Below are 18,426 nucleotides of genomic sequence, written 5' to 3' on the forward strand. Positions count from 1 at the left end.
GATGTAAACAGTTTTACTATGAGTATGGTACTAACCCCCCCAAAAAAAAGGAAAGAAAGAAAAAGAGAGAAAATGAGTGTTAGCACGATGTGGAGATATTCGAACCCTTATGCACCACTGGTTGGAATGGACCATGCGATCCATCAATTGCACTTCTTGGTGGGTGTGTATCAAGGCAGAGATGCCAACAGATAATTTCACACCCATGATCACAGCTGCATCATGCATAAGAGGTGGAAGCAACCCAAGTGTCCATGGATAGATGGATGGATACACAGCATGTAGTATTTAAAGGCAGTGGAATGTTATTCAGCCTTCAAAAAGAAGGAAATTCTTGGGAATTCCCTGGCTGTCCAGTGGTTAGGACTCAAAGTGCTTTCATTGTTAGGGTCTGGGTTCAATCCTGGTAGGGGAACTAAGATTCCACAAGCCTCGTGGCAAACCGAGAAAAGAAAAAAACTCTGTGACCCTCACGGACTGTAGCCTGCCAGGCTCCTTTGTCCATGGAATTTTCCAGGCAAGAATACTGGAGTGGGTTGCCATTTCCTACTCCAAGGGAATCTTCCCAACCCAGGGATTGAACCCAAGTCTCTTGCATTATTTGCATTGGCAGATTCTTTATCACTGGGCCACCTGGGAAGCCCCTGAGGACATTATGCCCTGTAAAGTCAGCCACTTACAAGAGGACAAAGACTGTATGACTCCGATTATAAGAGGCCCCCAGAGAAGTCACATTCACAGAGACATAAAATAGAAGGGTGGGTACCAGGGGCTGGAGGAGCTGTTTAATGCTGAAGATGGTAAATTCCCTGTCACATACATTTTACCACAACTGAAAAATATTTAAAGGCCAGAGGTCTGAGCCACACAGGTTTCTTACAAATGAGTTTTATTTGCATTCTGACCCAAGCACGGAACCTACACAGAGATCTCTCATCTTCACAATGGTACAGTAACAAGTGCAAATATGCTTTATTTCAGGTACAAAAACTTGGCAGTGTGACAACTTTTGTTTTGATGCCCACTCCACCCTACAACCCCTCCCAATGTCATGCCTACCTGACCCATCAGAGAGCCACACGGCCACAACTGAGATGCCCACCACCTTAAGAGAAGAGTCACCCCATCTGGAGAAAAGTGACGAAGTGACATTTCTAAAAAAGAAATCACTTTCTATACAGGAGCATTGGTAAGCACAGTAACCAAGGTGTTGCCCAGCCAAGGGGAGGGCTGGTGGGAGGCACAAAACAATGACCTTCTCTTCTGTCCCCCTCCTTACACCGCCCCGCCCACCCCCCCAAATCCACCGCAGGGCATAGAGCCCAGGGATGATGTCATCAGGAGAGTGAGCATCCCCTTTCAGGGATGAAAGGACTCGCCCGTGCATCTGGGACAAGAGTGCGCGAGGTCTAGATGCAGGGTCGGGACCCTGGCTCAGCCCATCGATAGTCAAAGGACCCAGGCCCCTATCTGATTTCTCAGTCTTGATTTCCTCAACTAGAAATCAGCCTTCGGGGCCTCAGAGCTGTGAGGAGGCTCAAATGGGACAACGGCAAAGCACGGAGCCCAAAGTCTGGCTCAGGCGAGGCCAGTCAGCATCATCAGCGGTTGGTGCTAACGGAGGGCTGGCTGCGGCGGTGTCTGGCCATCTTCACTGGAAGCAAAGAAGCTGGGGCCCAGAATGGGCAGCCAAGCCACAGGGAGACGGGACCGCCCCAACATGAGGCTGCCTATGGGCTGGCTTCTCCCAGGGGCAGAAGTGAGCACTGGGCCCAGGGAACCCTTGCAGAGGGCAGGGAAACCCTCCCCATCACCTAGCTGAAGCTGTCACAAGCCAGTCCCTCTGTCGGGGGAAGAGCTGCAGACGTGTGGAGGGGGCTTTGGGGGACCCCAGAGCAGTCTAGAGGTCCTCAGGTGCCAGTAGAGGTGGAGGTCAGGCCGCAGCTCCTGGGGTGGTAAAGTCCTAGTGACCTAAGTCAAGAGACCGCCGCCCACCAGGGCCCGGAGCCGGTGCTGTTTTCTCGGACACAACCTCCCGCACCCTGCCCTGCGACCAAAGGCCCAGCAAGTCTCCAAGAAGTGGGCAGCAGGAGGGAAGGGGCAGGAGCAAAGGACTATGATTCCTGAGCAGCTGCGGCAAAGACTGTCTGGGGGAGGGGGCACATGACTAACAGGCGGCCTGGGGGTCTGGTTTCAAAGACTGCTCGGCTGAATAATCCTCCTGCTTCAAAGCTCCAAACAAAATCCTTTTTATTATTTTTAAAAGCCCTTATTTTCAAGGATATTATTCAACATCATGTAGGGGGCATATACAGTAACAGAGGTCTAGCTCAGCAGTGGGCAATGTTCTTCTGTGAAGGCTGGATGAGACCTATTTTTGACTTTAAGGGCTTCAAGGAGGCAAATAAGAGAAAATGAGTTTCCATGTTTCAGATGATGAAATTCAAACTATAATAACTGAGTACAGGTTTTGGCAATACAAACGGGAGTGGAAAGGCGGAGGGGAGGACAGGATGACATTTCACTTCATTGAGTTCAGTGTTCCCTGTTATCAAACAGACTACAAAATGCAGCAAGAAGCTGCATTTGGCCTGTCCCTGATGAGCAGGTGTAGGGTGGTCGTCGAGGAGGTGGAGTGATGGGTACCAGGGCTAATTATATTGGTATGTCTTTCAAGAAGGATTGAAAATTTTTCACGATAAAAGGCTTCCGGGTCCCTGCTAGCCCTCTGCAGGCCACCACCCCTCACCCCATCCCTGTCTGGGGCTCCACAGGATGAAGGCAGGGACAGGCTCACACACTCCCTCCTGGGACAGGCTCACACACTCCCTCCTGGGACAGGCTGGCCTGGCTGCCCAAACAGCCAGGTGTCTCAGCCCATGACTAAGCAGTGCTGGCCCCTCCCTGCCTCACCCCGCCAGTTGTCCTGGACAGAACAGCAAAGCTACCTCTTAGAGATACTTCTTGGGGATGCTGCCACTAGAAAGTCCCTACATGGCCAGGTGAGAACCACACCCTCAGAACTCAGTCATTCCCCGCAGGAGCAGGAGGGAGGAAAGCCCAGCCTTTGCATGGTGCCCTGGGGAGCTGGGCAGAGGCTGCATGGAGTTCTCAGGCCCGCCCCGGGGAAGGAGGTAGGGGTGGCTTGTCTTGTACTGCACTGCTCTGCCCCACAGAGTGGAGGGAAGGGGACCGAAAGGTGATCAGACAGGATGCACAAATACTTCCTACTACTGCCTGGCCTGACTGATGATGTCACACACAGAATACGCAATCCAAGGGGACAAAGGGAACGTGAGGTGGCTGCAAGTAAGACCAAGTCCGAGGGCCTTGCTTTTGAGGTCCTGGTTAGATGTTAGCTCCCAGCATTGCTCTGCTCCCTAGGGCAGGACTGAGGATGGGCCTTTCCCCACAATTAGGGCAACAGTCCCCTAATCAGTTAGTCTGAACCAGGAGCATCATGTAAGGTCTAAAGGAAGCAGCAGTCATCATTCTGTCTAGGTGAGCTGAAGACACTCAGGGCTGCCCTCCTCATGCCAGATACAGGGGCACAGGAGGGGATTCATGTGCATCCATGAACATGCACACACACAGGCATGCATGCATGCATGTCTGTAACGTAGACACAAAGCCAGCCAACAAGGAATCCAGCTTCAGGCTGCAGGGAATGGCTGGTGGCCACTCTTAAGAGCATGGATGGAATCAAGTCACCCCGGTTGCAAGCTAGGCTGGATTCCTAAAGACATGGCTAAGATGCAGTGTCTCACATCGAAATGCACGCAACCTCGCAGAGTGTGTACCAGCCCAAGCAGAAGCACTGAGGTGCTGTGTACCACTAGGAAGCACGCATGTACACGCCACCCATCCACAGTGCAACTCTGATGGAGGGAAAAAAAGGAATGCTCCCCTCAGACACACTCATGCCTGAGTCATTCACAGCCCCAGAAGCCTCCTGAGAGGAGGTGAGATCCAGAGAGGCAGAAAAAGCACGCCAAGTGAGGGCCTAGGAGCCCAGGACTCCTGGCTCTTGGTCACTTGCTTTTCCATCTTCTCTGAGCTGCTGGGGGCTGCCTCCCTCTGCTCCACTGACAACAGCAAAAGAAGCTCTTCCATTTTTCTCATTAACTCGTTAATGATTTTCAGACCTTAACTCATGCAGGCCAGCCCCTGAGGCCGGTCTGGACTTGGAAACTTGTGACGCATTGCTCAGGCAGCTCCACTCTGCTCCTGGGAAAGTCCCTCTAGGTTCATGGCTCTTCCCAAGAAGCCCAAGGTGGCCGGGGAAGGAGGTCACCAGGACAGCATCCGACCTTTGCTTAGTACTTTACACTGAGATTTCCAACTCCCTGCCCATCCTGCTCTTTCCAAAGGCCTGTCATCCCTTCCCCCATTCCAAAGCCCATATTTTTATTATAAAGGGGCAACTCGGTAACCAGGAAAAGGCTTATCACAACCTTGCAGACAACTGCCCAGCAAAGAAATGCGATGGACTGAGGAAAAAGCACTCCACTTGGGGTTTCTGGTTCAAGACAGTGGCTCTGGTGCATGGGACATCTTCTGTCCCTTGGGGGATCCCTTTTAAAATTTGTTGCTGCCAAGGAGCAGCCACAGCTCAGAATACATGGGGGTGGAGGGGACTGTTCTGGGAGGGGCCACCCTGTCCAGCAGGCCCAGGCGCTGGACTCAGAGCACACAGGAAAGACAGTGGACAGGAGTGAAAAGGCCACAGTTTTGCTGTACTTTAACGAAATGAAAAAAAAAAATAGACACAAAATCCAAACACTTGCAGCTAGCTCCTCTGACCCCTGTGGAAGCAACAAACTGCTGAATTGGGCAGCTAAAACATTTTGGTACCAAATGACTATGTATTCTTCTTTGGTATTTATTATTTTCTACTTCTGTGTAAGCTACAAGACTGAACTATAACCATTAGAAGGTAAGCAGAGCTGATGCAGTGTGCATTCCAGGTGAAAGACTCCACCTACAGCAAACTGAAGGTCACAGATCTTGACTGGACCCTTATTTTGAATGAAGAAATAAAAATAAAATATTAGCCTACCACATTTTTAGAATTAAGATTTTAGCCTGTCATCACTTGGCCTGGGAAGTGGCATCTCTTGGGTCTAGTGAATTGTAGACATCTCAAAATGCCAGAAGTCACAAGACCAATAATCTAGTTCTGGTTCTGGTGGACCTTGGGCAAGTTTTTCTACTTCTGTGTGACTTGGTTTCCTCAAAACAGAAAATGATTGATCTTGACCTTCCCCTAGGACCGATGTGTGGAGCCATGCATCCAGAAAGGCTGTAGATCATCAGAGTGATGTCACCCAATACTGTTGAAACAGGGAAAGGGGGAGACAAAAAAAAAAAAGAAAAGAAAGCCATTTGTAAAACTGGTGGAGCCAAACATGGGCTGAAAAAAAAAAAGGTGAGCATCCTAATGACAGTCCCATGTCGCAGAGAAAAAGATCCAGTAAGAATCAGGGGCCATGATCAAGGGTATAAAGACAATTCTATGGGGACCCCAATAGTGTTTTCAACAATTGGTGCTGGGACAGCTGACTATCTACATGCAAAAGAATGAAGTTGGACCCATACTTCACATCATAAATACAAATTAATTCAAAATTAATCAAAGACTACTGGAGAGCTAAAACTATAAAAATTGTTGGAAGAAAACATAAATCTTCTTGACCCTGGATTAGGCTGTAGTTTCTTAGGTATGACATCAAAAGTACAAGCAACAAGAGAAAAATGGTATCTTAGAGATCATCAACATTAAAAACCTTTGTCCTTCAAAGGACATCATAAGAAAGTGAAGACAACCCCCAGAAGTGGCGAACAGTTTGACACTTCATATATCTGATAGAGGGCCTGCATCTAAACTATACACACTCCTACAAGTCAATAATAAAAAGACAAATAAGCCAACTGCAAATAGGCAAAGGATATGAATATACATTTCTCCAAAGAAGATGGCCAGTAAGCACATGAAAAAATACTCAACATCATTAGCCATCAGGGAGATGCAAATTGAAATTCCAATGAGACACCACTTCCATCATCAAAATGACACTGGGATGCTATCATCAGAATGCCAGACACTAGCAAGTGTTGGTGAGGATGGAGGAAAACTGGAACCCTCACACACTGCGGATGGGAATGTAAAATGATGCAGCTGCTTTGGAAAACAGTCTGGCAGTTCCTCAAAAAGTTAAACATGGAGTTACTAAATGACCCAGCAATTCCAGTCATATGTATGTTCCTAAAAGAAAACACACCAAACCATGTACAAATACTTCATAGCAGCATTATTCACAATAGCCCCAAGACAGAAACAACTCAAATATCCATCAAGTGATGGAAGGATAAACAAAGGCAGTCCATCCATGGAGTGAAATATTATTAAGCTATAAAAAGACCGAAGTACTGATACATGTTCAATATGGATGACCCTAGAAAACACTATGCTAAGTGAAAAAAAAAAGACCACGAAAGACCACATATTGTATGATTCCATATACATGATATGTCTTGGGTGATGAAAATGTTCTAAAATTGATTGTGGTGATTCTGTGAATTGACTAAAAAAATCACAGAACTGTACACTATAAAGAGGTAAACTGTATAGTATGTGAATTATATCTCAAGAAGTCTGTTACATGCTCCCCATCCCCCCACCCCCAAAATGGGAAGGGAATGAGAAGCCTGTCCTTACAGAGCAGTACATCATACCTGTGGTCCAAGCATTATTATTACCAGAGCTCCTTTCACTCTCAGAAATGCCCTGGTTTAGATGACAAATCTATGTCATTACCCTATCACTATGTGATATCAGGCAGGTGGCTTTGCCCCTCTAGGCTTCAGTTTCTCTGTCTGTAAAACAAGGTCTACCCAGTTATGATCATCTCTATATTCCCCCAAAGCATGCTATTCCCCAAAAGCTCCACTTGAAAGGCTGTCAGATCCTGCTCAGCTGGTCACAGTGCTCACCATGCTTTGTTAGATGAACCTATGTTAGCAATATAGATCACAGGGTCCCAAGAGACAGACACTAATTCCTGAGTCTACTGGTTATCTAAGAAAGGTGATCCAACCATTCTAATGCAGGAGAAATGCCCAAACACAGCCTCTACAAATGAAAAGAAAGAAACCTTCAAAGGGGAGCCCGCCCAGAAGATACAACGTCCCTAGGGAGCTTGGGAAGGTTGGTGGTCTTCTCTAAATGGGATTTGGTGAGTCCACCCAAGAGGACTGGGCATCAGGAGAGTCATGGTCATGTGATCCTACAACAGGATGTTCACTTCCTAGTCCTCCTCTACTCACGACTGCTTAGGAAATAAACTTACACCCAAAAAAAGCCCAAGAGGAATCATTTGGTTCTCTTCCCTTTTATACTCATGAGAATATGCCTAAAAATAGTCTTTTCAGCCTCGTCCTCTCCTCCCCAAGGGCCTTAGAACCAGGTGTGTGTGGCTCCGTAGTGTCTACCCCAGCAATGGAGAGACACAAGGCCCCCTCTGGGCTGTGAGCAGCAGCAGACACTTAGAATCAAGGTCAATGTGAAAAGAAGCAGAAGGCACAGGTCAACCCAACACCCATCAAGCCATCCAGGAACAGGAAGGACAGATGCTCACCAGGATCACCAAGACGGGAAACCGACACAGAGACAGGACAGTTTCAAACCACCCCCACGTAGTCAGCCGCCCGGGGACCCAGCCAGTTAGCAGAGAAGAGAGTGAAGGCCTGCGGGAAAGGCAGAGCCTTCTCTGGAGGCAGGAGAATGGGCGGAAGGAGCCGGCACAGGTGGCACCCGGGTACCTGGTGAACCAGCCTCCAACCAGGGGAGCAAGAGGTTTCAGAGCAGATGGCCCCTGTTGGCCTTTTCAGATGGAAGGACTGGGAAAAAGAACAGGACTGTCCCAAAGCTGGAGGCTAAGAGGAGGGGAGAGAGGAGCTGCTGGCTTTCTGCCCTCCAGGCCCACAGCCTCCGCGGGTCTGTGGCTTTCACGGGCTGGGCCAGGTCCCTCCTCGCCACAGCTTCCAGGGGTGTGATATCTACATCCAAGGGGGTCTGTGGGGCTGGGGGTGGGAGGCAGCTGCCCACTCTGCATCTGCTCAGAGGCCACATTTCAGGATGACGTGGTAGCCGTCGTTGCTCTCGGCTGCAAGAGACAAACACTGAGGTGTTAAGGGAAGAAAGGCAGGCGTGGCAGTTTCTGGGAGCCATGGGATTGGGGTACCAGCAGACACTCTGCATGGATGCTGGCAGAGGCCACCAAAGTAAGACTGCACAGAACCAAGATAACAGCAGAGATCCCAATGCACACCTTCTCAGCTGCCTTGTTGAGCTTCTTTTTAATAGTGGGCTTTTTGCCACAGCCCAACACCCAGGGACTAAAGGGCCTGTGGGTAAGGAGGCCATGGGTTTGATGGCTGCCCGGGTCTCTGAAGGCACTTGGTGGCTGGATCAAGAGAACAAGGGGAGGAGACTGTCCTTGTCATGGTCCAAGGTCTATGGCCCAGTGAGGGGCTTTCATTCCTGTATAACTCCACACACTCATCTGCCCCAGCCCTCTGGGGTTGGGGGGAGGGGGTCATAGCTGGTCTCCCCTTTCTCCTGGTAGAGGAGTTCCTTCTCAGACCCCTTCCTCGGGTGGGCCCTTCATGCCCCACCCCCCTCCCCCCCACCTCCACACACAGCCCCAGGTTCCCAATCCAGGCGGCCTGGAAGCTCAAGCGTTACTGTGCTCCTCGCCTGCTCCTCCTGGAGACCCCACACGTTTTTTTTTTTTTTTGGACATGCAGCATGTGGGCTCTTCATTCCCTGACTCTGACCCTCTGACCAGGGATTGAACCTATGCCCCCTGCATTGGAGGCGCAGAGTCTTAGCCACTGGATCATCAGGCAAGTCCCAGACTCATACTTTAGAGCAACTCAAATGTGTCTTACTTCTCCTCGGCACTGGGTTCGTGCAGCACACAGTGAATGGCCAAGATTTCCCTTTCACGGTGACCTTGGGGCCCACCTCTCCAGTTCACACATTTCCGAGGCTGAGTTTCCCGGGAACTGTGTGTTTCTTTTCCCTGGAGGATGTTTCCAAGTGACACTCACTCAAGGGCTCCCCATGCCAGCCCCACTCACTGGCCTGCTCTCCCCTCACCCAGTTAACCCAGGGGGTGAAGCCAACATCCTTTAATTAAATAAGAGAGGGCAGGGAGGAGCAGGTTTTACCTTTTAAGGTACTGAGGATGAAACAGGATTCATCTTGGAAATTCTGCACCATCTGAAAGGCAAAAGAGAGACCATGTCACTTCAACAACAAGTTCAGAGAATGAAAAGCCTCAGTGACGCAGAGCCCAGCCACTCACAACCATCAGAAATGAGAGGAGCTGCATTGACACACACACAGGAAGACAGTTACGTCTTACTTTCACGGAGGAAATATGATGCCGAGTCAATGGACAGAGCAATTACAGTTGTTTGCTTTTTTTAATTTATTTGGCTGCATGGGGTCTTACTTGCGGCATGCAGCATCTTTTTTAGTTGCGGCATGTAAACTCTTGCCTGTGGCATGTGGGATCTAGTTCCCTGATCAGGGATTGAACCCGGACCCCCCGCACTGGGAGTACAGAGTCTTAGCCACCGGACCACCAGGGGAAGTCCCACAATTACAGTTTTGAGTAACAAAAGACTGAATGTAAAGGACAGAAGAACCCTGGAAGGGAATTAAAATGTCAACATTTCATACGAGACTCCATTGTTACTGATTTTCTTTCATTTTTGAGTTTTCTGAGTGATGGGGTCTTCCAATCCCTCTACAGGACACATTATAGGAGCAGATGTGTGTAAAACAGCACCAGATAAAAAACTAAAGTGCTTTACACAGGGAACTACATTCAATATCTTATAATAACTTACAATGGAAAGACTCGGAAAAAGAGTATCTATTAATGTATGGAGGCTCAGCTGGTACAGAACCTGCCCACCAATGCAGGACACACAAGAGATGAGGATTTGATCCCTGAGTCAGGAAGATCCTCTGGAGAAGGAAATACAACGTACTCTAGTATTCTTGCCTGGAAAATTCCATGGACAAAGGAGACTGGCAGGCTACAGTCCATGGGGTTGCAAAGAGTCGGACATGACTGAGCGCACATGTGTACACACACACACACATACACACAGATGTATAACTGAAATCACTGTGCTGTATACCTGAAACTAACACAACATCGTGTGTTCAGTTCCCTGTGGCAGGAACCAAATAACGATTCACCAGCCCCCTCTCTCTGGAACTTTAATTAATAGCCCAGTGACCTTGGACAAGAAAACTTCCTGTCTCCAGGCCCTGTCTGTCAAACGAGGCTGTTCTGATAAAAATATATACATAACCAGGATGCAGAGCAATAGGAGCTGGCATCCTCTCTGGGGGGGAATCCATCCAGACAGTTGCTTTCTAGGACTGTCCACAGGAGCCAGCACAGAGGACCACACATATCTCTCCTACCCAGACGGGTGCCCCAGCCAACCTCCTGCACACACACACACAAAGCACACCTAAGGATGTTGAGAACAGCACCGTGTGTATGAGTGAAAGCTAGAAACAGCCCCCTGTCCCTCAAGAGTAGAAGCAGCAGCAACTGTGACCTGATCACACCCAGGCACTCAGCAGGGCCGGCGACCCCCAGCAACACTCCTCAAAGTACATGAACCACAAACTGTAAGTCCTGAAGAATACACTCCTATTCCACTTATATGAGGTTTTATTTTTTTAATATAAATTTATTTATTTTAATTGGAGGTTAATTACTTTACAATATTGTATTGGTTTTGCCATACATCAACATGAATCCGCCACAGGTATACACGTGTTCCCCATCCTGAATCCCCCTCCCTCCTTCCTCCCCATACCATCCCTCTGGGTCGTCCCAGTGCACCAGCCCCAAGCATCCAGTATCGTGCATCGAACCTGGACTGGAGACTCATTTCATATATGATATTATACATGTTTCAATGCCATTCTCCCAAATTTGAAATTAATATATTGAGGAAGAACCAGGGAATACAAAATTCAGACCAGTATGTGGAGGGGAATGTGGAATTAGTTCACAAAGGGGCTTCCAACAACACTGCACTAACCTGAGTGCAGGTATTGAGTATTTCAAACTCTACAAATGAGCTTCCTATACTCTAAATATGTATGCTATATTTCACAATACACATTTAAAGAATATGAAAAATACACATACCTACCTAAACACACCACAACACACACACTGGCCCACAGGACAGCAAAACCCGTTTACCAATTAAAAAGTGCAACCTACATTTTATTGCCTGCTCTGGCTGATGGCCCCAAATCCTGCACATCCATCTACCTGTCGACCCCTGCCCCTCCCCTAGGCCTAATGACGCGTGAAGTACATTTACGCTATGCTGCCGGCCGGTTCCTTCGGGGACTCTTGGCAGCCCCACCACTGGAGCATGCCAAACCTGACGCAGGGCCCACACGGGCTTAATCAGTAACTGCCTTGTTTAATGAAGTGCCCTTGCACCCCAGGGGCCGGCTGTGCGACTGGCCGGGCTGCCTCCAGTGCTCCGGGCAATTAAGAACCAAAGGTTTCCAATTGATTCGAGGTTAAGAGGCAAGGGGACTTCGGAGGAATTAGAGTCACCTACTTAGCGGAGGTGGTGTTGAGTTCTATTCTCTGCTTCACTGGCTTAACTGCCTGCTCCAAGGGGGCATGGGGCAGGCTGGGGAAGGAACCCCCTTAAGGGACTGGTGAAATTGCAAGGGTTCCATGAATTCTTGGCTTTTGTCTTCACGACAGAAATGCGTTGTGAGATCAGACCCCTGCCTGATGCTCAGGGCGCTTTAACCTTCCTGGCTATTCTAAAGTACGCGCTCAGGCCAGTAGCTCTGGGCTTCGTGTGCTTTATCTATGAGATGAGGGCCGAAGAACAGCCACCCTAGATTTGAATATGACAATGTGAAAGCAATTCTGAGCTGATGACAAAAATAACAAGTTACAGATCAAGTCCCTTGTTCAAATGGATCCTGGGTGTGTGTTTTAAAAACCCATACCTACACACACTCTGGCAAGTGACAGACACACACAGACACAAAATTATCCTCCATGATCACATCAAATCTAATCTAAACTCTTCAAGGAAAAGAGAGAGGGGCAGAAAAGGGCCTTTCATGCTTGCCTTCTTCTGGTTTATGCTGCCTGATTTCTTACACAAATTGTGAATTACTTTCTAATTAAAAAGGAAGGAAAATACCACCTTGTCCACTCCCAGGATGAAACTCCCATGAAACAGGGGACTCAGGACTCCTGTGTAGGGAGCTCGGGCAGTCATGATGACAACATTAGTAATGCTACTGATGATGATGACAGTTTATGCAGATCCTTAAAAACCTTATACGTTATATGTTATCAAATTTAAAGCTCTCTCTCCAACACTTTTTGCCCCCCAAAACAAATGCTTAGCTAATTTAGCATCTCCTGGTACCTGCCACTGTTTCTTCATTTTATCCTTACTACAACCTGCTCTTTGGGTAGAATTATCCCCATTTTGGAGACATGGAAACTGAGGCTCAAAGACATTACATAGATTTACCCAAGGTCACCTGGCTATGAGGAGCCAGTCTAGGTGGAGACTTCAGCTCAATTCCAAAGCACACCTTCTCCCTGCCTTCCCTACCACCATTCCTGGACTGTTTCCTCCATCACCCTCAGTAGGTTGCCCGTTAGTGGGTGGAGGGTCTGCTGCAGGCTGGGCTGGGGTTCCTTCTGCCCCTGCTCCCATCAGCACAGCTCTGTGCAGAGGCCTCATTTCAGGAGTGGTCAGAGAGGCTGCCGTCTCAGAGCTCGAACTCTGCTGCTCTGGCCCACCTGTGTTTCTACCACAGCCTGAGCTCTTATGAGCTGTCCACCCTGGGGCCATATGCAACCTCTCTGTGCCTGCTTCCTATCTGTGAAATGGGCTCATGACAGCACCTGCCTCACAAGGAGGCTGGCAGGACTAAATGAGTCACTTAGAAGACTGCACAAACATCGTGAGCGCTGCCGAAATGCTAACACTCATCATCAACATTATTACTAAGAAAAAGGGTCCAGCATAGGACAAACTCAAAAGCTTCTGTTCTACAACATGCAGGAATGCTAAACCGCATCAGCAAACCCGTTTGATGACCCCCGCTGAGCCAGCAGTGGAAGCTGATCACTCTGGCGCACCGTCACAGCTGGGCTGTGTTCTGAACCTGTGTCCTCTCTCAGGGGCTGCCTGTGTCCTGCAGAGGCTTGTGGGGCCAGGGACAGACCCCGGAAGGCTGCAGCAGGCACCTTCACCACTCAACACAGGACGCTTCTGTTACTTAAGAGCCAGGTCATCTCATCAACCCAGCCCATCTCACATCCCCAGGGCTGCCGCCCGTGCAGATGAGCACCTGCATCCTCACTGCCCTGCCTGGCAGCGCCCTGAAGCAGTGGTGCAGGGCACCTGGTGGGGACAGGACATAGGGTGGAGGGGAGACAGCTATGCCAAGCCTGGTCCTGGCCTCAGACCCCTCTCTCCAGGCTGTCCCAACAGACCCTACTGCTGAGAGCAGGTGGCAGGTGGATGAACCCCATCTTCAGGCTAAAGTCACCCCCAAGCCCTGCTGGGCTGTTTCTTGCTCCTGCCCAGAGCCCCAGGTCGGTTCCGCGGGGTGGGGCCACAGCACTCACCTCGTTGCTGACCACCACGTGGATGCCTGTGGGGCCCTGGCGGTACACCCGGTGGATGTGCTGTGGCGAGATGCTGTACAGGTTGGCGATCTTCTCGATCAGCTCCAAGGTGGTCAGCTCCTCCAGGAAGATGGCGTGGTACACTGGAGGGCGGAGGACAGGTCCTTCTATAGAACAAGCATCTGCTTTCAAAGCAGCCCACCTACCAATTCTCCCCCCACACCCTCGAACCAAGAACTAGCCCAGATGGACTCTGGGATCTGGCCATACTGGGGGCACCTCTGGAAGCCACAAGGCCCCTGCGTGGTCCAGCACCAGGTGAAAAGATGCCAAACTATGTTCTTTATCCCTGTTTCAGTCTCTCCTGGGGAATTCGTGTAAAATGGAGAATCCTTGGATCCACCCTGGACCCCAAGATTCCTGTCTCGTTTGGGGATGGAGGCTGGAAGGGGAACAGCTGGCTGAAACCTGCATCTTTTAGAGATTTCCAGTGATTCTGAGGTGTGGCCTGCTGTGTACCCTACCATGGGCAGGTGGAGGAAATCCCGTGTCTGCGTTCCTTCCCTTCCATTGGTTAAAGGGGTTACTGGATGGCTCCAAGAGAGGCCAAGAGTGAGACTCAAGGATAACTGCTGCCTGACAGCAGGAGAGGGGCTGGCCCTTGCCCTCCTCCACAGCACAAACAATACCCAGCTGGAGCACTGTGACCCAAAAGGGTGAAAGAGGTGGCATCAGGAACGTCATCAGACAGTTGGGATAACAGTGACCATGAGGCTAGTAGCAAAACCCAAACCAGTTAGGGAGGAGCAAACCCCATGGGTGATGGGGGGAAGAGGGGCAGACCTCAATGCTCAGGGACCTCAAGTCCCTCAAAAACTAAAACACAACTGGATTAAACAAGAGATGCCCAAGCTCCTCCCTCAACTAAAGGAAGAAACTCTTGGTTCAACAAATCTAATTGGCAGTTCCATATACTAAAAGGGCACGGACACGCACGTGCACACACAGTGGCTCCCTTAGAGGGAAGTTACAGAAGCCACAGGGTTCCAGCCACACACAGACTCACCTTCCCAGGATTTCACATGCTGTTCACAGAATGTGGTCATTGGGTAATGTTCCTTCCTGAACTAACCAGGTAAGAATCCCAGAATCTCTGTTCCAAGATTCCTTTTTTATAACAGAATTCTCATTGTACTTTTCCCCCACACCCCAACTTTTCAGAGCTAGTTCCACTTTTTCTTATTTTACTCCTCAAAAAAATTGGACCGCGGGCATCAAAGAACCAGAGGGATTCCAGCTTAGCCCTGTGGGTGTAACCTTTCATCTCTGGCCTTTCCTGCCGCTGGAGGAATGTGGAGGTGACCAGCACTGCTCTGAATAGCAGACAGTCAGCCACCCACTACTCAGAACTCCTCTCATCTTGTTTCTCGAGTGAGGCAACAAGAGGCCCTCAAGTGGGTCAGCCTAAGCTCAAATCCTGAAGCTGCCACCCCCGAGAAGCCAGACCTCGGCCCTCTCCAGACCTCTGAGCCTTGGTGTGTGGGCTGGGGCGCCTGCCTGCTTTTTCCATGTGCACAAGAAACCGTGAGACTCAGGCTCTGTCCTTCCCAGACTGACTGCAGGCGGAGGGCTGGACTCTTGCACACATGTCCTGAGGCCTGGACACCAGCTGCCAGGGACTGGATATATGGATCCTGTCTCTGCCACTCGACACTGGCCTCTCAGGGCAGCCTCTGTGCCTCAGTTTCCCCCATAGCAAACCCTGAGTGGTCCCTGTCTCTTGGGGTGTTGGGTCCCTTGCTGATCTGGAGGGGCACATGGCAGAGAGGGGTGGGGGGAGGGGGGCTCTCACTGCAGACAATGCAGAGTTCAGACCACGCGGGTGGAGCCAGGCAGCTTGTCAGACTCAGTGCTTAAAGATGCTCAGAAACAAGGTGCTGAAAACTGCTAGCCCCAAAGAACCATGTGCCCCAGAGGTGCTCTAAGACTCTCTTGGGCACTAGCCAAACCAAATGGGAAAGCCTCACCCAGCTGCGGGAACACAGGAGGACACACTCCTGGGAATACACTTGTCAGGTGGCATTTGTCACCAGCCAGGGAGCCAGAAAGCCCAACTCCCAGTTCTCCCCCGAGTAGCTCGGTGACATTGGGGGCCACGTCTCCTCTCCAGGCCTGTTTCCCTAGATGGGACATCAGTAAATGGGACAAGACTGTCTCAGAGATGATCTCCACCTTATACATTTCAATCCCAGGATGAAGCACAGCAGAACCCCTCTTGCAAGCAAGGCGGATCAGGGGAGACACTCTCAGCCAGAGGACTCTCCCTGTTGCTTTGCTGCCCTCTCACCAGCCCAGGGGAGGGGCTCCCCACAACTCACCACACAGGTTGGGGTCCCCACTGCCGTCCCGCTTCTGCTGCAGGGGCACGCGGCTCTGCTCCAGCTCCTGGCAGACATAAATGGTCATCTTCGGCCTCACGTTCCTGGCAGGAGGAAAGGAAGATAAGGAGCAGGTATGGGGGACCGAGCTCTGTTGTTCCAGAATGTTCCAGAACACAGGGTGGAAAGAACAGTAGAAGGGACTTAGGGGGAAGAAAGAAGGTTGTGGGGATACAGAGTGCCTTCCTCCTCTGAGGAAGGAGCTGTCAGGGAGAGAATCCCATCCAGGTGAGCCCTGACAGCTTCGAGCAGACTTGCTAGATGGAGACCCGGGGATGGGCGAACCTCCCAACCGCCACCCAGGACCTGCAACTTGCCCAGAGTGGACTCTGCTCATAGCACCAATCTGAAGATACGAGGTTCTTCAGGGTGATAATCAGAGCAAATGCATTCTTCGGCTTACTCTGAGCTCACTGCATCCTCACTCATCTATTGGGAAGCCAGGACCACTGTCCCTCATTGTACAGATGAGGAAATTGAGGTTCATGGGGGTTAAGGGTTTGGCCCAGTTGCCAAGTTCCTAAGAGGCAGATATGGGATTCAAACCCAGACATACCCTCTCACTCTCAAAACGGTGCTGTCCATGTGTGGCTATTTAGACCACTCCATCTGCATCTGACCCCCACCCCCTGCACTGGGAGGACAGGGCAGGCATCTTAGAACCCACAGCCAAGAAGCAGAGACTCAGAGACCAAGGCCCACATCAAGCCAAGAAGAGGGAAGGAGAGAGTGGGCCTCCAGGCAGGGTGGGTTGCAACCCAGGGCATCTCACCCTCTCTGGCCCCTACCCCACTCCTAGCACCTCCTCCTGCACTCACCCCCAGAGAAGCCCAGATCCCACCAGCTAGCCCACCAGGTGTCCAAGGGGCTGAGAAATGCAGGCCACCAGCCATACCCTGCCTCCAGTGGGAACTAACACCTACCTGCCTTTAATGGCGTTGAAGAGCCGGATCCCATCTGCAGGGCCACAGATCTGGACCAAGTCATCTCGGGACATCTTGAGCAGGTCAGCACCTGGGCAGGTAAATGGGGCCGGCTTGTTACATGGTGACTGAGGCCTGAGGCTGTTACACGGCCGCTTCCCCAGGTACCTGCCAACTTGGGGCAGGGAAGAGCTAGCCTCCGCCTCAGGAGGCATGGGCATCCCACACAGAGAAATGGCAAAAGCTAAACAACATCACATCATAGCCCAGGAGGTGTCAGAACTCGACAACGGGGTTCACAAACTCAGCAGAACTGACAGGCATTTGCTGGTTAGTCATCCTTTCTACCTGGACCTGACTCTCCCTCTGGGCTTTTTATTAGCATCACTGTCCATGATGTATCTTATCAGCACGTGGCACTGATCATGTGTGTTCCTGCCTGTAAGCAGAAACTCATGGCTCTCTGGAGGCTTTTGGGGAGCCTGGGCACCCAGACACCCATGCACCTAGCACCCAGATCAAGAGGTAGGACATTCCCACCAGCTCACGTGCCCCTCATGCCAGCTACTTCCCCTCTCCCCACCTCTGGGAAACTGCTGTCCTGATTTCTTACACACAGAGGAGTTTCACTCGGTTTTCCATTCACATGGCACTTACGTGAATGGAATTAGAAACTGTGCCTTTCTAAGTCTGACTCTCCCTCCAAGTTTCATTTAAGGCTTATCCGTATTGCATGCAGTATGAATCATTCATGCCCACTTTCAGAGAGTACTCATGACATGAATAAACCACAATGCCTGTACCCTCTCTCTGCTGATGGGTATCGTGGGTGCTCCCAGTTTGGGGTGATCATAATCGGTGGACATGGTCCTTTCCTCAAAGACCGAACAGCCCCCAAGAGCCTTGAGCTCACGTGGACTCTCCAAGGTACAAGGATGACATCAGCCTTCTGCTAAAACCTGGCCAACAGCCACGTGGTCCAGAGTTACAGCGTCTACCCACTTTCCCTGCCACAGTTAAGGTACAGTTTGGGGTATACTTCTGCAGCCACACTGGCTCCCCTTTCATAGGAAATAAAAGCCACACCCTCACACTGTTGCACCAAGGTCCCTGGGCACCTCCCTCTCTGACCTCACCTCCTGTCTGACCCACTCAACCCCATCATCTGGGCCCTCGTTTCTGTGGCCACACCAGACAGGCCCCAACCTTACACTTGCCCTCTGCTTGGAAAGCTCATCACCCCCCAACACACACACACCCACTTGACTCACTCCTTCCAGGATTTCCTCAAAGATACCTCCTCAATGAGGTCTACATAACACCTTGCTT

General features: G+C 50.4%; 1 protein-coding gene across 5 annotated transcripts in view; it reads right to left on the minus strand.

The window, feature by feature from the left end:
* Positions 1-872: 872 nt before the first annotated feature.
* The window catches only part of TFCP2L1 (transcription factor CP2 like 1), a 68,408-nt gene continuing 50,854 nt past the window's right edge, over positions 873-18,426 (minus strand). The window contains exons 12-17 of one of the 5 annotated variants that reach the window (XR_008712025.1): positions 17,098-17,188; positions 16,115-16,218; positions 13,737-13,903; positions 9,235-9,286; positions 8,331-8,465; positions 873-8,165 (exon numbers count right to left, since the gene is read on the minus strand). Coding sequence is in view for 3 of the 5 variants with exons in the window: in XM_055572920.1 (XP_055428895.1) it covers positions 9,007-9,086; positions 9,235-9,286; positions 13,737-13,903; positions 16,115-16,218; positions 17,098-17,188 (494 nt within the window). In the remaining 2 variants the exon portion in view is untranslated. Of the gene's footprint in view, positions 8,166-8,330; positions 8,466-8,808; positions 9,087-9,234; positions 9,287-13,736; positions 13,904-16,114; positions 16,219-17,097; positions 17,189-18,426 lie in introns of those variants that run through there. The other 4 variants (XR_008712024.1, XM_055572922.1, XM_055572921.1 and 1 more) reach the window with 4 other exon arrangements.

The sequence above is a fragment of the Bubalus kerabau genome, chromosome 3 (assembly GCF_029407905.1).
Source record: "Bubalus kerabau isolate K-KA32 ecotype Philippines breed swamp buffalo chromosome 3, PCC_UOA_SB_1v2, whole genome shotgun sequence".
Taxonomy (NCBI): domain Eukaryota; kingdom Metazoa; phylum Chordata; class Mammalia; order Artiodactyla; family Bovidae; genus Bubalus; species Bubalus kerabau.